This window comes from Puntigrus tetrazona, chromosome 24 (genome assembly GCF_018831695.1).
Source record: "Puntigrus tetrazona isolate hp1 chromosome 24, ASM1883169v1, whole genome shotgun sequence".
NCBI classification, from domain to species: Eukaryota; Metazoa; Chordata; class Actinopteri; order Cypriniformes; family Cyprinidae; genus Puntigrus; species Puntigrus tetrazona.
In genome coordinates, this window is record NC_056722.1 from 19,267,167 (window position 1) to 19,293,378 (window position 26,212).

The window sequence follows — 26,212 nt, forward strand, 5'->3', positions numbered from 1 at the left end:
GCAAACAGGCAGAGAGGGCCATCACTCTCAGCAAGCTCTATTGATTCTCAAGCATTAGAGGACTGTAAGTCACCAGCTGTGACCCATCACGATGCCGCTGGGACTGAGGACGGGGTGGGGAGGGATTGTGACTGAATCACCGCCTGGTCACGCCATCAGCATCATGTGTAAACGGCTCTTAATAGATCCGTCAGTAAACAGACCCATGTTTTAATCAATCAAAAGGGTATTACGGGTATTTTATACCAATTGGTGCAGGATCATATGGCCTGGAACCAGAAATAGATGGACTGAATTCGGTCCGGATACAGAAAGAAACAAGGCGGAGAAATGTAATCCTGAAAAAGCCATAGGTTTACATGATATATAAAAACAGATTCACTTCGAGATGAGTATGCACTGCACTCAACAGACTCCCCCCAAACACACATTATCTCCCCCCATCCCACTTATCTCAATAGTCAAATATATTCAAAAAGAATTAAACGTGTTTGCTTTAAATAAATGGTTATCAAAATTTGGGCTTATAATCTAGAAAAATTGATGGTCAGGTGCATTTTATGAATTACAGGTATGGTTGTTAGCACAATTCTAGCAAAATTTTGCAAGCAAAAAAACAAAACAGGTGCATTGTTCATTGTCAGTAGATGTCATTCACAGATGTCACTTTCAAACCAAGCAGATTTAAACCCAAAAATCTTTGGTTGAACATGAGTGAAATCCTGCATTGGGAATTTTTTCACCCTCATGTGAAACTATTGATCTTATGGATTACTATTGGAAATGACAGGATTTTGTCTATGAAGTTTTTCTGGACTATTCCTTATTTCCTTGCGGAAATCTAAAGGTTACATTTACCATCTATTTGGCAATGCTTTCAGATAAAATAAGTTCAATAGGAATTCATACGATCGCAAATTTGAAAGTGACTTCATGAGCTGTGCTTCATGCATTGCTACAATACTGACAATGGACAATTGACCTTTTAGCCCACAAAATTTCGCAAACATGACCACAAATGCAGGGATTCCCAAGCTTTCTGTCAGCCAAACCTCTTCCAAACCTCTCCTAAATCAAAAGGTGTGGTCACATTTGTTGCCAAGTTCAATTCTGTTGGCAAAATCCAGACATTTAAATGGAAATTTGTGCAAATTGGAATTTTGAATAAGGTAAAAACCATTCAGATTTCAGGTTACATTTTGTCGGGCCGCACAAAAAAAAGCTGTATAGTTTGCAAGTGGCTTCAAAAAGACAAAAGATTATGCATACTCTTCCGAAACAATCTGCATGATCTAATGTATCGTTCTTTTCCATTTAATGCATTATTCCAATCCCTAACCTTAACTACGAGGCAAAAGTAATAGTGATGCTACTAATGACTCATTCCACAGCAAATTAAAAGAGTAATTTTTAAGCAGAGTTTGTGACTTAACAGTCAGGCAAGTTCTGTGAATCAGGTGTACAGGGCCATGCTGGAAGAGTGAGTCAGAGTAGATAAAAGACAGCATGATGTCTCGGCACTCTCTCACACAAGTGACTGCAGAAGAAGACCGAGATGGAGAGAGGGAGAGAGAGAGAGAGAGAGAGAGAGGTAAAAAGAGGCAAGAGTGGGTGTCCGCAAAGCGAGAGAAAGTCAGTCCAGATGGCCAGAGAAGATTAAATACCATCTGCCAGAGAGATCTGGACACATAGCCAAACATTAGCACAAACAAGCAACACACACACACATCCCGCACATAGACATGGATGCTGCCGGACAACACACATCACAGCGACTGGGATGATGACAGGCAATCATAGGCTATCTACCTGATGAGAGGATAGCTGTGAAGAAGGGAGGGGTTCAGCTCATTTTGAGTTCAAGGCTACATGTGGAGTCCTCAGTAGTTTTTTATTTATTTTTTTTTTTTAGGTAGAGCTTCTTTCACATATACTCATGGTGCAGTGGATAAACACCAAAAAGTCTGAACTACGGAGACTTGTGAGTCATCAATACCGTGCACGTAATCCTGGATCACTCAGGGAAATGTGCTTATAATAAATGTACGTGTTGGATCAAAAAAGCCTTACTGTTTTTGTGAACCGCTAGTGTGTCTGAAATGCTTTACATCTCAATTTAAATGAATCACCTAATTATGCGTTTTCACCAGAGGGAGCCAGTGAGCTTCTAACTGGAATGATTCACTGTTTTGCATCTGTTTTGAGAATGAATTTAAATATGATCCCGTTTATAAACTCTCAAATGGCTTCCAGATAAAATTAAGTGGATGACTGCAAACTAAATATAACAAACACACACTTTCACTACTTCCTTCCTGCTTTATTAGCTGTTCCGAGAAAAAGAGCTGCTTTAAGACCATTTAACTGAGCACATGACTAATGCATTCACACACTCTCCTACTCATTAACTCTCATTACGCTACTGAAATACTGTTTACCCTCATACGCCCCATTAAACACAGGGATCGGAACAAGTCCAGGTGAATACACATACACACATAAAAACAACCACAACAGTATACTAAATAAACACAAAAAACCCCAAGATACACCTACATGCATTTACAGAGCTGAAGCTTTGAAGGACATACTCATATTATGTACTCTTTTATTTGGTAGAGCTCTACATTTTTAAATAAAAATACAGAAATTATATTTTGATTAACAATAAACAAAAAAAGCAAAAACAAACTACAGCCGCATTATTTGACAATTATTTCATTAATTATACCAACGCCGGCATTATTTGATTATTTTTGTATTATTTTTCATTTATTATGACTATATACATTATTTATTATTAAATTATTTGTTAATTACATTTTGTTTATAAATAAATTAACAAAATGTACATATATATTTAGGAATAAAGACTTTATTTACATTATTTACTGTCATGATAATTAAGTATATTTCTCACACTTAATTCTCTTAAATCAAATTTTCATACTGTAACGGATTAGAAAGATATATACCGTTTTATATAATCAATATATAATATAGAACATGAATACAGTACAAGCGCTATACCCATTTTGTAAGGATGTTTAGTTATTTGTACTGGAAAACAGGTCAAGAATACTGTGGAAGATATTTATAGTTTTTGAATTTGCACAGCATGCAACATATAATGCCATGATTTAAAGACCGTCTACTCTGATTTTTAAGGCCTTAATTTGTGGATTAAGGATTTTGAAAGATCCTTTTAAGATCTGCAGAAAGCTCGACGTATAATGCATTGCAGCAAATAAAATTACTGCATTACGTAATAAATTTATGACAGTCACCGTTCAGAGTGATAAGAATAATTAAAAACGAATCATGGTCAAAAGAATTTAGTGAGAATATATGCTTAACTTTCATAAAACTGTCCTATTTGCTTATTTTTACTATTTTGATTATGTAAAATATGACTGAGGTGTTTTCATGAGATGCTCCAATAGACAGGCAAACACAAGTATGGATGTAAAAGGAGCGAGGAAACATACAGTACGTATCTATTCCACATCTATCATGAAACAATTGCAGCTTTCAGATGCTTTATCCATCCGAGCGTGTGCTTATGTGTGGGGACGTTCAGAGAGAAAAGCAAATACTCTAGAGAATGTTTTTGATGGCCCAGCTTTCCTCACAAACGAGATCCATAGGTTCATCTGCCCTGCATTTAAAAATCAATGCTTCTCAGCATCAGCCTGGGAGGAAGACGGAGGAGTCTTTTAGTGGGAGAGAAGACCTGAAAAGTCTTTGCCATTTCCTGTATGAGGTCAGACTGCATGATGTCATAATGGACTCGTTACATGCCTGTTACGGAAACTCATTAATGCCATTTGAGTGTAGGAAGAATCCTTCCTGAACAAGAACAACCACTGCGGCTTAAACAGAATTGCTCCCACAAACAAAAACAATGAGCACTTTGTTGTCTAGGCTGGTATCTTTTCAGCAGGGGCACAGGAATGCTGGGCCCCCATACAGTGTGTATGGTACAGTGGCGCTCAGTGTGAGTGTAAGGGTGCCCATGTAACAAGCCGGATTTCCAGCTTCTCCACCATGCACAGAGCAATCAGGGACCGATCAATGCAATTGCTGTCTATGGAGAACACGTGATCAATAGCTACCATTTATCACCAGCTCGCCTTACGGACGCACACGGAGGGACATTTCAGACCACCGTCTCAGAAGAGCCACTTCTCTGCGCTGCATCCTTGACGAGAAGCTCCTTGACAAATGTCAAGTGTTACAAAACACCGAACTGCTATAATACGAGGAGATCAAAGCCCATGAAAAAAATGAGAAAGACAGGGATAAAAAGGTAGAAAGAGCTTGAGAAATAGACAGCTTGAGAAAACCGAGGAAAGTGAGAGAGACATAAGAAGGGTGTACAAGCAGTGGGGAGAGGCATGACACTCACTTGACATGGTAGATTTTCATCTTCTCCCGTGGAGTCCTCCAAGACATGATGGGGCTCCGTCTGTCATGTGAGAGAAAAGTGAATATGGAAAATGAGTGTCTCACGATGCATTGTGAACACAGTATAACGTGTTAAAGGTCTGAACTGCAGTGAACACAGTAGCACATAGGCAGACCTTTGACTAACAGAGTAACGCCTGGTTCACATTGTGGCTTATTCTGGCCAGTATCTGCCAGCTCAGACAGGAAGAGACCATCTGAGCAACACAGAACAACTACAGTTCATTCTTTATTATTTATGTGCCAGATATAATGCCAGAATAAACAAGTTCCATAAACTTTGGGATGAGAATTTATCAAGTCCAAAAGTTATAAGCACTGGCTATTTCATTTTATAACGCAGAACAAATTTGAAAACACGCTTCAGATAAAACTTTCATAGGTTTAATGTCTGTAATATATAAGTGACGATTTTAATTATTTTTCATGTTTCTAATTTTCACGTTACACTCAATACCCAATAAACGGGCAGTTTTGTCTAAATAACACTCAAATCAATGTTTTTTGAAAGCTGAATTAAGTGAATTTAGGCGTCGCAACATTTGTAATGTGAGGCATTAAAAATGTATAATCATTTTGAGATTTGCTTAAGATTACATTGAGTTTTAACTTTAAGTGATGAATATGGAAGAAAAAGTGATATTTTGGTAAAAACATAAAACATTCATAACCACAACATTAGCATTTATTAACATTTATGCATTTATGACAGTCTAAATGAGACAGGCAAATATTTGATTATTTTTTATATAAGAAGTCAATATAACATAAAAAGCTACATTTAGTCATTCATATTGACATTTAGTTCTTTTCATATTATGACCTAGTATATAAGAATTACACCCCCTCTGATTTTTCTAATGTACATAACAGTTATAAAAATAAGTAGGGTTTTTAAAGATTAACTTTGAGTTATCAATACGGAAGCCATATGGGGAAAAAAAAAACTAATCTTTTAGCAAATCCTAATTCTAAAAAACTCATAACACTAACATTTATTTATGAACAAAAAGCCTACATTTTTCCACAAAATCTGTGATAAGAACTCACAATTACAAAATAAAAAGCCACATTTTACAATGTCATAATTATGCCGTTATTTTCACCTTTTGTTTCTCTCACATTACGATTGCATTTTCGATTGATTATGACATACTGTATAACAATCTGATTGGAGCTTGTGAATTTCACAAGTGCTTTTCAGCTTTGTATAAAACATGAATCATCAGATGGTCATCGAACTGACTGTGGGCGGTCTGTAGGAGGTCCGTCTGAGGCTGAGACGACACTGAACATAACAACGCAGTGTGGATCGGTTTCTAAGAGCGATACAAAGCCTTGATTACTACAGCAGACACGCACTCGTGCCAGCATGAACGTCTGCTGCTCTGCACCAAATGACAGTGGTGGAACGTCTCGTTAGACCGGGCCTACATGCTGTCATTGACTGTTTAGGGTTAATTAGTCAGACGGGCCGATCTGTCACCGAGCGGGAGCGAAACTGACGGATGGCCAGTGATCATCTGCTGCCTGGAAGGGAACATCGTGCTACCTGCCTCTCTTTTCCCTTGGTCTCTTTCACAATACCACCTCAGCAGCTTTACAGCGGACTTATTACTTGTGGATCAATGGAGTTGTAGCAGTCGTTTCTGAGCCTTGTGCTTTCCAGAGCAGATGACAGAGCAGGCTGTACCGAATATGAGTTTTTCTAACCCACTGGATAAGCCTACAGTCGTTTGCACGCACGCTATTGAATTCACAGAATCGTTAGCCTTTTGCAAATCATCACGGGAAAAGACAAAATAAAGGGGTATTGAATTTTCAGGAAATTTTCAGCAATTAAATTGATCAGTCTTGGAGCAAACTGCGGAAAAGTGATGTGGGTTTGGTAAAGGTTTAAACTTTGTTACGGTTAAAATAACCCTTGGAATGATTTCAGTCTACTTTCAGCCAAGAAAACAAAAACTGAAATTTTTTAATAATATCACTTATGTAGATATTTAAGGTGCAATAATATCGCACAACAAAACGTTGTTATCGTGACAGGCCTATGTTAAAGGTACAATTTAGACAAGTATTAAATGGCATTGGGAAGCACCTCATAATCCTCATAATAGGACAAAATGTCCATACACATTAACTGTAGTGGGAAAATCCTGCCCCATAAAGGGACTGTTCACTTAAAAGGAAACTCAATGTAACAAGAAAATAAATTAAACTGAACAGCTTCAGTGACCATACATCGTCCTAACATTTTCTTATGTACATACAGACAAAATATTAAAACATGTTTGCAGTGCTTTGTATTTCATTTCATTTTCACTTTTGAATTAAATATAATTTCTCATTCGAATCCTCGGGAAACATCAAAAAACCTTTTGATCTTCCTTGTGTAATCACTCACTTAAATGTGCGACTATAATTAAAACACGTAACACATAACATGAAACAGACTGAACCAAATATTAAAGAGCAAATTTTGCTGCGGTAAAGCGACAGTAAATAAATGTTAAAACTTTGTTATAGGCAAAATAACCCCACTAGAACTATTCCAATGCACTTTCAGCCACAGATACAAAAATTCAGTTCTAGGCTTATCAAGTGGGTCACACGCTCTAGTGACTGTTTTAATTAATTGACACAATAGAAGCACTTTACTTGAACTGGCAGAAAACATCTTAAAAACACATAACGTTCTTAAATAATGGCAATAAAAAACTGTTTCCCCTTAAAGGGACAGTTGACTTAAAAATGAAAATTCTATGGAACAAGAAATGAAATTAGGCAGAACAGCCCCAGTCAACATTCACTTTCATTCTCCCTAACAATTCCTTTAAAAAAAGAAAAGAAATTCAGACATATTTCTATTTAACTGCGCGTGACTAATGAGGTCTGACTAATGAGCATTCTCTGCAATGAACCTAAAAATGTCCAAAAATACATTTAGCATCTGTCTGATCTGATTAAAACGTCGTTTTATGCACGCAGTCGTTGTTATCGTTACTGTTGCATTAACCAGGTTAAATAAAATGACTTACATGAATTCATAACGCAAAAAGTCCCACGTATGAACCGATTCATCATTCTACTGTCATCATCACGGCACCGGTATGAATCAGCCCGAGATCCGTGAACATTACGTAGTGTCATTCATTAAAACTTCAGTCTCCATTAACAAAGCACGGTGATCAAGAAGAACTCGTACGCTGCTTACAAAGAAACTACAAGTCGAAAAAGAAGAAAGACGTATCCGTGGCCTTTGGCAAACGGATCGTTTTAAAAGCATTTACGCACAGACATAACACGGGTCATACTCTATAACCGCTAATCCCCGGCATCGGATATACAGATAAAGATCTGGAACAGGTTGTACAACAATGACACACAAAAAACGGCCTCTAAAAACAGAAGTAACGAATTTATAATGAACATATCGGTGATATAAACCATTAGAAACGGCGGGGACTCACCTCGCTCGCCGCGCTCCCGATTGCCATCTTTCGCCAAGGGTCAACTAGTTGTGCCAGGGGCATCTTCACTTTTTGCTGCTTCCTTCTTTTATAAATCTGATTCAAAAGAACAATTCCGAGCTACTTTGGGGAGATTGTGCCTGTTTCCGCGCTCTGGACACTGAGAGAAGAAAGCTGGGAATCCGCTACGTGCGTAACGCATCCGAAAGCGCCGCCACCTTCTCCTCCACTCACCTCTGTCAGTCAGTGCAGCGTTTCCATAGAAATAGAAAGACCGTGCCCCTGATCTCGCGCCAGTCGCCTTCTCTCTCTCTCGCCACTGTCCCCTTTTGACAGAAAAAACACGTTCACGCTCTCAATTCACTTCCGCTTCTTTCGGTATGACGCATCGGATTGGCTGATATGCTTGTCAATCATTCTCAGAGGGTGGGGCTGAAGCGGTGGCGCTCACAGACGGACAGGTGAGAGCGCAGTGCATTCGATGCAGCAACCTGTGATATGTGCTGACAGGTTTTTAGATACAAATTACATTAAATTAATATCACACTTTACTGTATGGAAGATAGCAAATCTGTAGGGTCAACTTTATAATCCAAAAATGTAGGCCCAGCTTTACCTATTCCGCAATATTTATTCTGTACACACGCAGCCATAAATGAAATTCAGTTTATGATTTTACATTTTAAGTCATTTCCCGGGGCTAGTGCATCACTATGTTTACAATAAAATAAGCACCAATTTAACTATTCCGTGTAGTATGTGTACACTCATGATTATTATTATTGTTTTTGGTTGGCATCAAATTACATTTACAGTATTGCAGTACAGTAATTTACAGTAATGTACAGTATTAAAAATGCACCCTGTCAAGCTGTGATTCACGAGTGAGAGTGCAACACCTGCTGGTGAGTCTATGGAAATTTCTTCTGTGCGTTTCAGTGACTCGGGTCTTCGCATTCATTCCAAACAAACTGAACACATATGACACAATGTAAGCCAAATTGTTACATATTTATTAATTGCATCCATTTTAGTCTTCTCAAAACCAGAATACAGATTTTTTTAAGGGCAAATGTGCTGGCTACAATTTACTTAAGCTTAGATGCTAGCGAAAATTTTGGTTGGCTACTAACAGAAATTTAGGCTTAGTGATATTATATTAAAATGACAAATGCACTCATAATTCAAGAGCAATTACAGCATCACACTATTATAGGACATAAAAATTGCACCATTGCTACAAATAATTTTCAATAGGCCTACATTTCTTTCAGAGGCCTTTGATTTCACATTAACAAGTAAAGATGGTGCTCAATAATTATTCATAATCTATTTTTTCATTATTTCTCTAAATATTTATTGCTGTACGTTGTGCTATGTGTTTCCAAATGTATTAACAACCTGCCAAACCGATTGCTAATTAGAGAGGCAATAACAGCAGTTATGGAACGTAATTATGACTTTATGGAACAATCTCATCCATCTTTTTGTGCATATAGGTTTAGGAACAGAGGTCCTCTCTGTACTATATGGAACAGAGTGCTGAATTATTAACAGGTTCTTTAGCTGATGGATTTCAGCTTCATCCAAGGATTGGTGCCTCTGACCTCTAAAGGTGCATCATTGTAAAAGATGTGGTTGCACAAATCTTCCAGCGGGGGCTCTGGATCAGAGGTAGCAAACTGTGCTGCTTCTTCTACCTCCTTACGAATCTCAGCATCAATCTCCTGTCATAGTTCCAACAACATAACATGGTTATGCGGTAGGTGTTAACCCTCTAGTATTCATTAAGTACCTTGTAATGCATCAGGTACCTTGATCTCTTCCAGGGTAGCCATGTTGTTATTAATCATACGGTCCTTCAGCATAGTGATGGGGTCATTCTTACTCCGGACTTCCTGAATCTCTTCGCGTGTGCGATAACTAAGAAGAAAGAAGCACTGGTTTAGAGTACAGAGAATTGTGAGCCCACTGAAATGATGCTTAAGCTACCTAAAACTAAAGAGGAAGGACTGTGATTATGGAGCTTAGCAGATGGGGAGAGGGTTTTAAATGAACCGAGGAAGGTTGAGCGCTTGCCACGGGGGAAGGTTGAAGGTCAACCTCACCTGACCCCAGGATCACTCATGCTGTGGCCATGGTAACGATATGTCTGGAGCTCCATTAGTATGGGACCCTGAAGAGCATAGGCCAAACATTTGCCCCACCAGTACAGACCACCCAAAGTCATTTTCCTTTACTAAACTAGCTGTGCTGAAAAGAAATGTTCCTCCCAATATGAACATTTGCTGTCATTTATTCAAGGCATTCAAGATGTAAATGAGATTGTTTCTTTACTGAAAGAGATTTGGAGAAATTTAGCATTACATCACTTGATCACCAATAAATTCTCTTTAGTGAATGGGTGCCGTCAGAATGAGAGTCCAAACAGCAATCTACATGACTGCTTCTGGCTAAAATACAACTCCATAATGTTTATTTTTGCAGTGAAAAAGTAATTTGAATTAGATAATAATAACGAATAAGAGGTTATTTATTATAAAATGTTATTATATTGTAGTAATTTGACCACAAGATTGAAGTTAAAAAAATCTCAATGATATGTTTTCTTATCACAAACATGCAGCATGTAGCTTTTCAATTCCAAAGCTTTTCACTTCACGTTTTGACAGGCTTTGACTCCCATTCTGACGGCACCCATTCACTGTAGAGGATCCATTGGTGAGCAAGTGAGCAAACTGTTCTTATGAAGATCTTCATCTACGCTCTTAAGGCCTGAGGGTGAGTACATTTTTAGCAAATGTTCATTTTAAGGTGAGCTACTCCTTTAAATCTATGACGTCTCCTTTACTTGTTAAGCATGTAAAACACTTTTCTTTTACCTTTCCAGATCTGCAATAATCTGCCGCAAACCTGGTTGCCTCTCTCACGCTGAGAACATCCATACCATCTACCTGGAGAAAACGACAAAACGGGTTTGACTTATTTGCTCAGTTGTTTGACTTATGTACCTTTTATGTACTTGCATGCACTGGCAAATTTACAAACAGGATAAGGCAACTAGAAAAAACTAAAAACCAATTTAAAAAAGTTACCCTTAGACCCGGAATGTAGTCTCCTCTCCTGTAATAATCTGTGCTGGCTGAGGCCCGTTCCACTGATGTTCCCATGCCATATTTATTATTCTCACAGATGAAAATACAGGGAGTTTCCACAAAGCTGCCATGTTAAACGACTCAAAGATCTGGCCCTGATAAAGAGATTAATCAGATAATACATTATTTGGCAACAGCAGGTTGCACGCAAACCTGTGAAGACACTGAGGAAAAGTTGCTCTCACCTGATTAGCAGCTCCATCCCCATATAAAGTGACACAAACCTCATTCTTACCCTGATACTGGCATGCCAGGGCCACACCAGCCCCAAGAGGAACCTTCAAAACAGTGAATTTTAGATTTAAAAATGACTGTTGTAATATTCTTGTAAGCTATGATGCGTGCATCTCACCTGGGCACCAACAATACCATTCCCGCCGTAAAAATTCTTGGCATACATGTGCATAGAGCCACCCTTGCCTTTGGCAACACCACCCCTTCGACCTGAAATGGATTGTAAACATGTTTAAATAAGGGCTAGGTACTAATACACATTTCTTGATTTGACGCCTAGCACAAGATTCATTTGGTATTTTTAAGTTACAGTCTGTGTAAGAAGTTCTCTCTCAGCTGTTGCAGTAAACTGTGACACTCTTAAAGGGATACTTCACCCAGAAATTTTAATTTTTAATACTTGTGTAATGTCGTTCCGAAAACCGGTAATACCTTTATCTTCTATATTTTTTTATGATAAATCTGAGAGCTCTCTGACCATCCAGAAGTATGAAAATCAAGGCCCAGAAAGTTAGTAAAGACATCATTAAAATAGTCTGTGTGACATCAGTGGTTCAAATGGAATTTTATAAAGCTATGACGATATTTTTTGTGTACAAAGAATTTATGAAGAACGTCCTCACCTGTGAGCTCTGCCATGATCTCTTTCACAGACACACCTCTGGTGTAGGTGTACCCATGAGCCCTATATGCTGTGATCAGGTGATCCTTGGGATTGATACCTGCTTCAATGCCTACAGCACAGGCCTCCTGAGAGGTAGCAAAGAGATAAACAATGTTACAATGTGTGTAAACAGCTATTATAGACTTACAAGGCATTCAGTTTAGTCTTACCTGGCCATCATAAAGATGACAGAAGCCTCGTATGATCTTCTGCTTGTACAGCTGATCTGCCTTCAGCTCCATGCGTCTCATGGTCTGCATAGTGCGGTAATACCTGAGTCCATCCTCTCTGGTGAGCACCGTCTGCCCCGAAGGGCCTTCATCCAACCGATGAAGATCACATCTCTGAAATCAAACAAGTTCTTGAATAAAGTTGTTTGTGCATGCGTTTAAGATAATATGACAACTATACCTTGATGTCAAAGCTGGCTTGAGGTGTCAAGTCAGCAAAAGAGCGTGCTGATACCACAACTCTGGAGCCCTGGAGAAGAGTAGAGTGCAGAAATAAATTTTTAAAACCGAGAATGTATTTAACTTGACAAGAGTTGATTAAAAGTTGAAAACCATTTCGTCGACACACACACAGTGTACCTAAAATAAAAAAACTATCTTAAAAAAAAAGAAAAAAGAAATTAATAATTTTATTTAGGATTTATTTGATTTATCAAAGTGGCAGTAAAGAAATATAAATTGTTACAAAAATATATATTTACACACACACACACACACACACACACACACACACATATATATATATATATATATATATATATATATATATATATATATATATATATATATATATATATATATATATATATAAATGTTTCTTGAACACCATATGATACTAACGGATGGAATATTGGCTGCTGAAAATTCAGCTTTGCCTTTATGATAATAAATTACATTTTAAAATATATTAAAATATAACATTGTTATTTCAAATTTTAATATTGTAGCAGACATAAAAAAAAGTGGTTGAGCTGGTGTTGCTGGATCATGAAAGAGAAGTTAATTGAGTGCCAAATCCAAACCTTACATCTTACCTCTGACACTGTTTGGGCACCCTATAGAACAGACAAAAAGATAGAAACATATTGTATTTAGATACTGTAAATGAACATAAATAACACATCAATTGTAGAAAGACTGCATATCAGAAAAAGACCACAATATGGTCAGTGTTGACATCCATGTCAGACCAAGCAAATTATACCAATCCTCAATTGCACAAAAACAAAGTTAAAACAAAGTTAAAAACAACCAATTGTGATCATTTAACACAAAAGTGGTTGAATCATGAAACGTCTCTGTAGTTTAATCCGATCTGGTCAGTTCAGTGGCTATTTTATTTACAGTAAGCATGACTCTGCGTTTGCGGTACACTACAAGGTCGATGAGACTACAGAGATCTAGTTTAGCCTCTCTAAATCTTTTAATGACTTTAATCTAAACAGAGCCTGAATCTTTCGATGCTCTGTCTCATTTACATCAAACACACATAGATTATGATACCTACATTTATTTTGGCACCACCCTTAAGTGCGTTTGCTATCACTGTCAGCATGTTCTGCATGCTCCAAAGCCCAGCCTGATTGTGCAGGAGCGTTTCAGGAGGATTACCCCACAGAGTAAGCTGAAGCCAGAAACACTCACACTAGCTCAGTATGGCCGAGGATTGGACTGCACTTTGTTTTAAGAATTAAAGTTTGCTTTAACTGAACAAAAACAGCAACAAAATCTAAACATCAAATAAATATTCAAATAAAAGATATTAGAGTAATTTAATAATTTTAAGTCACATTATGCACATATGTGACAGATAAAGGTGAATATTTGTATTTGTGCTTTAAAAAATAAGAAAGAAAGAAAGAAAGAAAGAAAGAAAGAAAGAAAGAAAGAAAGAAAGAAAGAAAGAAAGAAAATCTATTTTACAGAAAAGTAACTCTGATAACAGTCTGACAGAATGATTGGTTTACATTTTGATATTTATTAATTCCTTATGGTAAATTATTTGTAACAGATAAAAATAACAGATATAGTCTCGACTTTCTTGAGGTTTGGGATTTAAGTTACAATATTTCGGATGGTTGTAGGTGTTATAAAGAGAAACATGACTTTTATTTTGATGACTTGAAAAGAACGTCATTCACAGGTCATGTTATTTTCGTAAAATGTAACAGTGCCGCCAAGCGGGAAACAACACTTATAACAGAATTAATCTTGTCTTTTCAGTGATGTCTTTTATGTCTGATTTCCTCCTACCTGTTTGGTTATGCCCTCTAATCGAATTCTTAATTATTTTGTAAAATGTTTGTCATATGATTTAATTATTAAAATAATGTAAAATAACCTGATAAAACAACACGTATGAAATAACTAAATATTTATATTTGTCCCCAAAGTATAACCGTAAAAATACAAATAAATACATAATGCCACATATAAAATGAAGATATTTTAAACTTAATAATATTTTATTTGGTGCTACTTCTAAATAATAGTAATAACTGAAAATATGCTTTTTCTTTTTGGTCATGGAAATAGCCTATGTCAACATATTACTTCCAAACACATTTTGCCTACATTTTGGGTGGGCTATTAATTTTTATTTGTCAGTGTGCAGATTTTACTATTTAAAAAAAAATGGACGTAAACAAAAAAAAAAGTTTAAATATTTTTCCCCCTAAACGTAATATCGCTTCTAGGCATTGTTGAACTTTTAATAATGAAATAATGAAAACAAAGGTTTATTTACGTAAGATGCATTCTAAATTTAGCTAATAGAAGCAGCAGATTATTTAAATATTGTCCTTTATGATAAGACATGTCACAAGGGGGGAAAAACGTGAAAGGGAATACCCGAACATTTTCGAAACAGTTAAAAGATTAATGTAAAGAAATCTAAAAAAAAACAAAAAAAAACAAACCGCGTTGTAAACACACGAAATGTACAAAATATTTACTATTACAATTAACAAGTCGGAAGAGTTATATTTTTCACTGCATGAAAAAACAAGCGCATGTCTCCTCTTTTACGTCAGCGGCGGAAGGTCAGCGCTCAAACGGAAGTGAGAGTCAGAGCCCATCCGCCATTGTGGAGCAGAGCAGGGGTAATATTCTGTCCAGACGTTACACAGAGTGTGAATGTTTCGGACTAACTTGAACGCATCACACAGCAGCCGACCTCCCCCAGCCGTTTTACGTTCGCTGTCAGTACCGCAGAGAGAACCGCTGCCGACCGTTTGAAGCCGGGCGAGGAGATCAACGCCTGAGAAATACGCTGTGATTATAGGGCAATCCGGAGAGAGGAAAAACAACGTGAACCCGCAGCGGTGGCAGGAGAGACAGCCGTGGACAGTCATAACAGCGATCAGCTCGGGCTCCCGGAGGATGTCTGCGACAACTGTCGATCAGGTCCCATCTATATAACTATATAAGCGCGATTGTGCATGTACAGGTAGTGGCTGTGTTTTAAAACCTAGCTACCTAGACAGCGTTATTGGCGCGCTTGGTAGGTATAAACGATTCAAAACAACCTAACGCACAGTCAGGCTCTTCGTTGTGTTGTAAAACACAGTCGAGCTCAATCACGTTCAAGCCGCTTCTCCACAAACTGTCTTGGGAATTTGATAGCTGTGTTTCTGCTAGGCCGAATCATTGTGCCCATGTTCTGCTCGTGATAAACTGATGTTCATAGTTTGTTTTTTGTCTTTTTGTCACTGTCTGCACACTCTGAACCCAAAATTTAGAGACCTAAAGGACAAGGAAACAAAGGTATGTGCTGAAAAGATTCGTTTTCTGTCCACTTTTAAAGGGGCAGTTCACTCAAACATAAAATTTTTCATCATTTGCTCACCCTCATGTTATAAACCTGTATAACTTTGATCTGTTCTTTTGTGAGACATGATGGTAGCAACGTACACTATAAGTCAGCATTAATTTTTCATTTCATTTTTTTTCCATGTCATAAAAATAAATGATGACTGGCGCCATCATTTTGCCAAAGAAAATCAAATTGACATGTGGATGAAAGATTTCATTTTGTGTGAGCTGTCTCTTTAAGGGGGTTGGTTTACTGTTGTGTTTCTCGCTGTCTCACTTGTGTGCATTTATAAATAGTCACTCCTTCTGTGAATCGTATTTTATGTAGTAGAACCTGATATTAATCCAGTTCTCTGTGTGATTTCTTAGTTGTGACATTGATTAATGAAGCGATTTTAATATGTTTTTACTTGGTGATCCTACTTAGACATCTCCAAGTAATTTACTTTTGCTGTGTGTCATTATTTCTTATCAACATCATGGCGGATTGAATGAAGTAAAACTAACTGACACTCTGCCTCTGACTGTTTTTGGTGTAATTTTTCTTAGTGCAAAACGGCTCGATGCATCAGAAGGATGCTGTAAATGATGATGACTTTGACAATTACCTGAGCAGCCAGACAAATCAGGTGAGGGTTTTTTTTATTATTATATTGTCTTACTAGTTGTAAGTACTCTGAAAATGTAATCTATGGTAAATATGTAACAAATCATTGACCTTTTCCGTATTGTATTATTTGTGTTGTATATTACCATTTAAAACATTGTTGTCTGTGAGATTTTTGTAATGTTTTTAAAACAAGTCTCTTATACTGAACAATGCTGCATTAAAGGTTTAAAAATACATTAAACAATGGTGATTTTGTGAAGTACAGTTTCTGCAGTGTCACATGTTCAAAGAACAATCTAATATGACAATTTGATGCTCGAGCCATTTATTATTATTATTAAAGCTCTGCTGCTTAATATTTTTGTGGAAATTGTGATACATGTATTTATTTTTTTTTTTTCAAGTTTCATTGGTCAATAGAAATAAATCGAAATCTTTGTTAGATTATAAATGTCTTTTTTATACATTGTGTGCACCCGTGCTCAATAAAAATATTTAATTTAAAAAAAGTGTGTTTATGACACTTTTTTTCCCAACTATTACATTTTTATGTCACAACCCTGATTTGTTACGTCATCATTACTGACTTATCTTTAATTACCCCCTACAGAGTAATAGCTACCCACCAATGTCTGATCCCTACATGCCCAGCTATTATGCTCCCTCTATTGGATTCCCTTACTCCCTGGGAGAGGCTGCTTGGTCCACCGCAGGAGACCCGCCTATGCCATACCTGACCACGTATGGACAGATGAGCAATGGTGAGCATCACTTCATTCCCGATGGAGTCTTCAGCCAACCTGGTGCTTTAGGCAACACGCCCCCTTTTCTCAGCCAACATGGATTTAACTTCTTTCCCGGAAATGCAGACTTTTCCACCTGGGGCACCAGTGGTTCTCAGGGACAGTCTACACAGAGCTCAGCATACAGCAGCAGTTATGGATATCCCCCGAGCTCATTGGGCCGGGCCATTGCTGACGGACAGGCCGGATTTGGCAGTGACTCGCAACTTAGTAAAGTTCCAGGGCTCAGTAGTATCGATCAGGGAATGGCCGGGCTCAAGCTTCGGCTCCGACATGTCGGCTGTTACAAAAACGGTTGGTTCTCCTTTAGGTGGGACAGCAGGTATGAGTAGCATGGCTGCCAACAGCATGCCACCTGTCAGCTCCTCCGCACCAAAACCCACCTCGTGGGCTGCCATCGCGAGGAAACCGGCGAAACCTCAGCCCAAGTTGAAGACGAAGCCCAACATGGGTTTGGGAAGCGGTGTCACGATTCCTCCTCCGCCGATAAAGCATAACATGAACATTGGGACCTGGGAGGACAAAGGCTCCATCACCAAACCCCCTCTTGCGCAGCAGATGCTCCCGCCTCAGCCCTTGGTTCAGCAGCAACTCTTGGCCCAACCTCAGCCCATGCTGCAGAGTCCATTGCCTCCTCAACCCCAACACCAGCAGCTGCAGCTACAATCTCCACAGCACCCTCAGCAGCTGCCTCCAGGTCCTCCCCACCCCCACCCTCACCCTCACCATCACTCGCAACCAGGTCCCCCGCAGGCCCTGCACCCACCTCAAGTGCAGAACACCCCACTCCAGAACCGCTGGGTGGCTCCGAGGAACCGAGGAACCACATTTAACCAGAACAGTGGCATGGAGAACTTTGGACTTGGGACAGGAGTCCCCATGAGCTCGTCGCCTTCTTCCAGTGAGGTTCACCCTGTGCTGGAGAAGCTCAAGGCCCTCAACAATTACAACCCCAAAGACTTTGACTGGAACTTGAAAAACGGACGGGTCTTTATCATCAAGAGCTACTCTGAGGACGACATCCACCGTTCCATCAAGTACTCCATCTGGTGCAGCACAGAGCACGGAAACAAGCGTCTGGATGGCGCCTACCGCTCGCTCGGTGCCAAAGGTCCGCTCTACCTGCTCTTTAGCGTCAACGGCAGCGGACATTTCTGCGGTGTGGCTGAGATGAAGTCCACCGTGGACTATAACGCCTACGCCGGCGTCTGGTCCCAGGATAAGTGGAAGGGCAAGTTTGAGGTGAAATGGATCTTTGTTAAGGACGTGCCCAATAACCAACTGCGGCACATTCGCTTAGAAAACAATGACAACAAGCCTGTCACCAACTCCAGGGACACTCAGGAAGTGCCCCTAGAAAAGGCAAAGCAAGTGCTTAAAATTATTGCTACTTTCAAGCATACCACCTCAATCTTTGACGATTTTGCACATTACGAAAAGCGGCAGGAGGAAGAGGAAGCCATGCGAAGGGTAAGCGCAGCTTTCTGCCACTCTTCACAATAGCAGAAAGCAGGCACTGCACCTTTAGATCTCGTAAACATTGTTTCGTTTTAGTGCCGTCAGCATGTCCATCCATTTCCAAAGGTAGGTTTTTAATAGCAACTCATTTCCAAGCCTTTCTGTCTCTTTTGAGTTTCAGAAATAGGCAGCAGCAAGACAAAAACTGTGCAGTCAGTCATAATTAGAAATGAATTGTTAGATTTGGTAACATCATTTGGTCCATACATCATCACTGGTGGTCACAAAATAAGTTGTTTGTGTTATTGCTCAACACCACTTGCACATAACACATTTCCCCTATATTTCAGTTAACTGAACTGCTAAAGTCTCAGAAGATGGGTATTGTGAAATAAATAGTTCTTTAAAAAAATTGGGGGGAAAAAGTGTCTGACCAGTTATTGACAAAGGCTGGCGTTGAGCTGTGACACCAATCAGTGTCTCTGCTCAAACAGCAGGCAGATGTCCCATTAATAGATTGGACTTACATCATTTCCTGCCTAACCAACACAAATAATTGATGTCTGTGCACGTTACCTCGGCACCAGCTGCATTTTGTTTTTGAATGTGAGTTATGAAAACAGCATTTAGATAAGATTCCACATGATTTTGGGGGTTTATCAAGTTCAGACCTTTAATAATGTTTTGTTTTGCATCTAAACAAGTAGTCATTCAGTATTTGTTCTTGATAGAGTTTAAACTTGTTTGGAAGTTGTTGGAAATTGTTCGGCGCTAGACGGTTTAGCATCTACACTAAACTCATCGGCCCAACTTTGTACCACTGTGGTTATGTACTTAATTCATTTTTTTGGAGTGACTCCCAAACTTGTGATGGTTTACATGCCTGATAACCATTGCAATGTTTTGCTGTCACGTGCCTGTATAGAATAAACATGGATGAATGCCAGCAGTTTTTTTTAGTTTTAGGTATTTTTGACCAAAGCTATAAATGTTTTAATTGTCCAGCAATTGTCAATAAACTTCGGCTGAACAGAGTTCTGTGTTTTATCAGTGTTAAGCTGCTGCTTTTACTTCTGTGAATAACCAAATTGTGAATTGACTGAAACTGTTGCTGCATGTATATGGCCTGTATGCAGCTCTGAAACCCTATTGGCCTTGTTACATCAGCATGTCATTTGTATTCAGCTGATTGAGTATTTGTCACTTACACGATATATGTGCATCTTTACGTAAGCCACTTTAGGATGAACTTGTTAGTCAAGAACATAAATGGAAAAATTGCAATCAAAATGGCGCCTGGCCTAATCATGGTGTTTTGTTGTACTTGGACTAATTTAGCTTCTTTTTTTGTGAGAGATTATCAAAGCTCAGATTAAGTTTTTCTCGGAACCTCATTTCTTTCTATTTCATTACCTTGCCAATCATGTGTAGATTGCCAAAGCCATAATAAAATCAACTATTTAAATTAAAAAGGTCTCCAAGGCCTCTGGTTTAATTTGTGAAACCTAATGCTTTATTTAATCTAATGAAATGGTTTTAATTTGAGGCATACAGCAGTGTAAAGGGGAAAAAAATGCATAATACCGCATGCCACTGTGTATTCATAAATGTAATGCTTAAATCTGGTTATTTATTTTTTATTATCATCATCAGAAATGTCAAGCATTTAGGAATGATGAGCTAATGAATTCTAATCTATTCTGTCAGTCTGCATCATTGACATTTTGACAACTGATTTAGTCACCAACAGTGGGCTGTAAAAGCACTGTCTATAATGCAATCAGTATCTCCAATTAGGGGTATTAAAGCCTTCAAGTGGCACATGGCTTTATGTTGTTTAGAAATACTAATGAGCCAGACTGGAGTCTAACATGTCTCCTGAAGCAGCTAACATACCTCTGCTTAGGCAGTAAACATAAACGATTTTTGTACCCATTGGATTTTTTTTTTTGCATCATATCTTTAAATGTAACAGGTCTATGCATTAAGGTATACTACCCTTCTGGTGCTTTCCACATGGCTATTAAAAAGTGTTTGTTTTTTTTAAGTTAATGTACTATATTTTAGGTTTTTTTTTTTTTTTTTTTTTTTAGGACCGTTTTAAATTTTCAGATCATATCCATGATTTGTGATTGTTCACAAAGCAAGTGTTAAAACCTTTACCAAGTTGAATGCTATTCAGGTGAAGTAAAAACAAAAACAAAAAAGTTAAGTATGTTGTAAAAGTATGTTTTGAATTCAAAAATGACCAAACTCCACCAGAAGTTTAAAGGAATAGTTCACAAAAAAAAAAATACTGAATTTTATCATCACATGACTTGCTCACCACAGGATCCTCTGCAGTGATTTGGTGCTGTTGGTTTAGAGTTCAGATAGCTCATAAAAACATTACAGTCATCCAAAATTAATACAACCAACTTGAATAACATGTTTTTAGCTTCAATCTTGCTTCTGGCTAAAATAAAAGTCTTCTAATCATATAGTTGATTGAAAAACCGTGCCTCGTCTGAACCTAGAAAGAAAGATGTAGAGATCAAGCACTGAATGTCAGCTTCAACAGGGAGCTCCAGATGTGATGGACTGGAGTTGTGTGAATTACTTATGGATTATTGTGATACTTTTATCAGCTGTTTGAACTCTCATTCTGGCGGCACCTATTCACTGCAGCGGATCCATGAGCAAGTAATGCTTATTTTCTCCAAATCTTTGGCAAATACAAAAAATGTACTCTCTAAATAAAATAAAAATAAATATCTCTGATGGTCTCAGGGTGAGTAATTATTTAGAATTTTTTTTTTTTTTTTTTTTTAGCTATTTGTTTCTAAACTTTGTTAAGATAAGAACATGGTCATCAGCCTTTATACTCACATCTATTGGTGTGTTTGAGGTTTTCAGTTACCTTTATTGTTAAAAAACAAACAAACAAAAAAAAAAACACTGTTCACAAGCATATCGTTTTCATGCATGATTAATTATTCTCCAATCCAATATCTAAGATGAACTAAGCATTATTCAGCTGGACGTATAACGTGGACAACCACACTAATGTAAAGTAAAATGGCTTTTATGTAACCGTGGTCTTCATCTACCATGAGCATTTGTCAAAATTATTACTCGCTACTTTTTAAATCACGTCAAGGGTGAAAAGTTTTACTCTCAGCATGTCAGAGCGATCTAATCAGCCTCATACTGTTTTGAAACCACTGGCTGTATCAGCAGTTCAGATACGCAGAATCATACTGTTACATGCATCAGTATTGTTGGACCTGCATCTTCAGCAAACTAACATTTTTAACCTTTTCATCTGACAAAGATTGCTTTGTGAACAGCATACGTTTTTGATCATTTGATATGTGTTATATTTGTGGGCTAATTTCAATTTTTACATTGAGTCAGATGACAAAGGTAAACTTCCATAGAAACTCAAATTTACATCACTGACTATTTTATGTCAGAATTCAAAATTAATATATTTTTTCATACAGTGTACTTGGGCGTCACGACATTATAATGTACAGCATGTAAACAAACTTATTTTATATTTTATTTTCAGGGTAATTATGATCAGCTAATTGGTAAAATGTTAAAATCAGCTAAATCGCAAGTAGAAAAGATTCTAGAGCATTTTGAAGTGTGGGAAAGATTATATTGATATAATGAGCAACCAACGGTTTTAATTTGTTAGTTAAAACAAACTAGCTTAGTAAAATTTGAATGGCATCATGTTCCATTCGATCATCTAATTTCTGTCTCTTTTGTCTCTTTCTCTTTACAGGAGCGAAATAGAAATAAACAGTAGGTTTACAGAGATCTCCTCGGTAGAACGTCAACACTAATGATGTAGAACCTTAAATATTGTATAACCTCAGAGGAAGAATGGGGTTCTGACGTATTTTTTCTGCTGAAAACGATGTATGAACACTTAATCACGACAGTGGACTTTTCTGCGTCAACTTCTGATGGATCTGCCCTTACGCTCAAGTCTCGCACGAAACGGAAAGAAAATCAGTCACGTAAACTGTATCTTAAAGCACTTTCAGCCCTTCTAAAAGCTTCTACCAGTACCCTTAACTATCATTGGACATCTGTTTGGTATTAACTGACTAACCAGTGTAGTTGGTTCTGAGGATTTCAAGTGTATTTGTAGGCTTATTGTTTTGTCTTGTTTTTGTTCGTTTGTTTTGGTAAATCATTTACATTTTTGCGCTCTTTAAATTTGAGCACGCTCAGAGGAGATGAGAATTGTGCATCCAAGGAAAGAAAAAATCTTTACTTGAATTACGTGAAGCTGTAAAAAACATAGAGGCGCAGAAGCTTGCGTCCCATCTGACTGAATCCCAAGTCAGAATAATCACGTCCGATATAGTAGACTGCCTCCAGAGTAGCCCTTTCACCTTTGTGTATCAGCATCTATTTCTGTGTACCAAATAATAGTTTGCAGCTTGGTGTAGAATGACACCAGCCAATGCACTTTTTTTCTGTACTTTATTTTTGTTTGGTTATTTTTATTTCCTGCAATCCTGTCATTCAAAAGTGCATTTGTCATAGGAGAAACCTGCTCAGAAATGCCATAAGTTCCTCTGAAGTCCGTCGTCCCCAGACGTAACCAGGCCTGGTGTTCAGGAGAACCTCTTTAACGCTTTTTTTTTTTTTGGACTGATCAGGATTCTAATCTGCTGCTAATCAGGATTCAGTCCGAATTGCTGAAGCTCAGTGAGAACGTGACAGTTTTCTCCTATAGGTGACTCACTAGCTAAAATAAACATTATCCATGTTTAGCGATGCCACGTTTTGAGTTTGTCCTTCTTTAACGAGCGTGAAATATTATTAGTATCTTCCAAATTCGTATTGCATGAGAACTTTCGGTTTTGCTGTTTGCAACTATATACTGAGCATTGTTCTGAGGCCATGCAAATGAAACAATCTATTTAGGTCTTGATTAGATTAATTGATTGATTGATTGATTGAATGAATGATAAAATGAATATTGTTGCTATGGCCTGACGTTAAAGTCTGAATGGTGCAAGATACCGGGTGTCTTGAGGTCACCCCCATAAGAGTTGATCTTCTCAAACATCTGTGAGTAATGCAAAAGTAACTACAGTCTCTGCTATTTCCTGTGTGTTCACTGGAAGCTGCCTTCTCCACAGACCACTTTAGGCTGTTCTTGCTTCAGGAGGTTGTGGGTAAGAAGAACCGGACCCAGTGATGGAACAGGCATCGCGTCTGGGTTCGCGTTCTACGGTCGAAATCAGCGGGAAGACGACACTGCTGCAGAAAGAGACGCCTTCCGTTCCCTTTTTCTGTGTGCTTTGGTTTAAGGCCATGTTTGTATAGGTTACTGTAAATCAATGCTTCTTAATGATGCTGATGCTAATTGAGGTATGATGTGATTGATTGATTAATCTGATTTGAAAAATAAATATAGATTTATGGAAATGGATTCTGAAAATTGTCTTGACTGCAGCAGGTTTGGTTTTTTACATCGTTTCGTAAAACAAGCGTACCAAATAAAACGGGTTTATTTTAGTATGGCATAGTCGGTTTGATCCAAAATAAACCGGACTGACTGACGTAAGGCCGGCTTGTTAGGTGAACCTGTTTTATGAAACATCCCCCTGAACTAGTTTTAAATATGACAATACGCATTCAAATAAGAAAGTGGCCGTTGCAATTTTAGATGAAAATAAAATAGGCTACTTTAATGTTAACCTTAGTTGGAAACGCATAACACAAGTCTGAATGCTAAATATTCACATAGGTTCGTTTGAGATGAAATGTAAACATTTGCCATGGTTTATTGTATTTTAGTCGGAGTTGTTGTGCTCAATGGCTCATCCATTAGGTGGCGCTATTGCCCAATACATCAGGTCTAGAGCCTGAAGCTTTCTTTTCTTCTTTTGAAATTAACAGATATAAAGAACTATAGAGTAAATTACCCTACCAAGAAGAAATTATCCCATTATATGGGCAAATAAAGTAATGTAAAACAAAAAGTAAATAAATATACAAAAATGTTATGTAAAACAAAAAACAAAAAACCTTACGCAATGCATAAGTGGTGGGGCACGGTGACTTATTATTATTAGAATTATTTAATTATTAGTATCATTTGTATTCTAAATATTAGATCTAATTATATTATTTAAAAAAATCATAATTATTAATGCCTCAGTGGTAAGACATTTACTATTGATAGCCTATAATTAATAATATACTTAATATTATATATATAATAATAAATAAACTATATATAAACTAATAAACTATATATAATTAAAATACTTATCATAACTTATCATTATTAATGTAATGTATATATATTAATAATCTAATAAAATATTCTAACTTGCTTTAAATGCTTATAAACAATCAAGATGTTTACTGAAATCATAATTCTTATCAACCTCCCCCTCCTATTAATATATCAATACTTAATTAATACCCACAGTTTCTGTTTCTTTTTATATTTTATTTTGATATTCAGATACTATTTTATTTATATACTATTTAATTAACAAAATTAAAACCAGTGGTCCACTAGATTCCACTAGGTAAATATTGCAGATATATATATATATATATATATATATATATATATATATATATATATATATATATATATATATATATATATATATATATGCATTTTTGTGTGCAAGTATGTTACAAAAGAGCAACACCAGTAAAAGGAAAGTGATATTAAATGATTCTGTTCAACTGGAAGAGTATAATGGCAAGCAAGGATGAGTGTGCAGATACATGAACTCGGTGACAAGGTCTTATGTCATTTCGGTGGAAAAAAGGCAGAGCTCTCGTCTCTCGCCCAGAAGCCTCTTCATCTTTAATCAGGCAATTACAGCATGAACATGGCACTTGTTGTCCAATCTGCACCTTTGTAAAGTCAATTAATGGTGGCTTGCCAAGAGAATCCCTCTGCGTGACAGAAGAAATTTCTCTTTGTCTGGTGCGGTGAAAAAGTTGTAATTACTAAGATGGAGGCTTTAAATTATAAATTATGACTTTACCGCGATCGCCACGTATGCATCAGTACTCCCATCTGGATCAAACTGCTAAACGTTTTCTTTTACCTTTTTTTTTTTTTTTTTTTTTTTTTTTAGGTGAGTTTGTACAACACAGGCTATGCTATTAATAACCTTTGCTGCACTCCCTCTAATTGCCAGTTTGGCTCACAGGCATGAAAAGAACAAAGGCTGAATATGCAAATGATGGTTTTTATTTCATCAGCCTTTGTGCTGGCTTGGGGTTTCCTGGCCCTTGTTTTTGAGAAGTCGGATCAGATCACAACAGGCCTTTTGAACAAAACATACATCTTAGATCAATCACGGCAAATCAACAGACTGTGCCATTTGTGCATAAAAAGTCCTTATTTTTAAAATAACCACGTTGAGAATGTAAACGCATCTGTAGAACATTTTGTAGCATAATATAAATGGACATTTTCAGGGTATCTTCTTGATCTGTGCATTGCGAAGGATTGCCAATGACCTTTTGAGAAGCGCTCAT

General features: G+C 37.5%; 3 protein-coding genes across 7 annotated transcripts in view; 1 reads left to right on the top strand and 2 right to left on the bottom strand.

Annotated features, from left to right (window-relative positions):
- Window positions 1-8,276, bottom strand: part of rps6ka3b (ribosomal protein S6 kinase, polypeptide 3b) — a 32,846-nt gene extending 24,570 nt beyond the window's left edge. For 3 of the 5 annotated variants that reach the window (XM_043226377.1, XM_043226375.1, XM_043226373.1), the window contains exons 1-2: window positions 7,938-8,275; window positions 4,409-4,468 (exon numbers count right to left, since the gene is read on the bottom strand). In XM_043226377.1, the coding sequence (XP_043082312.1) occupies window positions 4,409-4,415 (7 nt within the window). In that variant the 5' untranslated portion in view covers window positions 4,416-4,468; window positions 7,938-8,275. Of the gene's footprint in view, window positions 1-4,408; window positions 4,469-7,937 lie in introns of all 5 variants that reach the window. The other 2 variants (XM_043226370.1, XM_043226369.1) reach the window with 1 other exon arrangement.
- Window positions 8,277-8,938: 662 nt separating this feature from the next.
- Window positions 8,939-13,669, bottom strand: pdha1b (pyruvate dehydrogenase E1 subunit alpha 1b). Its single transcript, XM_043225856.1, is given in 13 exon segments — window positions 8,939-9,664; window positions 9,752-9,860; window positions 10,046-10,113; window positions 10,820-10,891; window positions 11,033-11,145; window positions 11,148-11,187; window positions 11,278-11,370; window positions 11,445-11,536; window positions 11,950-12,076; window positions 12,161-12,334; window positions 12,402-12,470; window positions 13,036-13,056; window positions 13,509-13,669. Coding segments are annotated over 13 exon segments (1,200 nt in total). The 5' UTR covers window positions 13,566-13,669; the 3' UTR covers window positions 8,939-9,499.
- Window positions 13,670-15,049: 1,380 nt separating this feature from the next.
- Window positions 15,050-24,128, top strand: ythdf3 (YTH N(6)-methyladenosine RNA binding protein 3). The gene is given in 6 exon segments (XM_043226444.1): window positions 15,050-15,406; window positions 15,742-15,766; window positions 16,364-16,443; window positions 17,035-17,490; window positions 17,492-18,697; window positions 22,461-24,128. Coding segments are annotated over 6 exon segments (1,815 nt in total). The 5' UTR covers window positions 15,050-15,382; the 3' UTR covers window positions 22,485-24,128.
- Window positions 24,129-26,212: the final 2,084 nt, after the last annotated feature.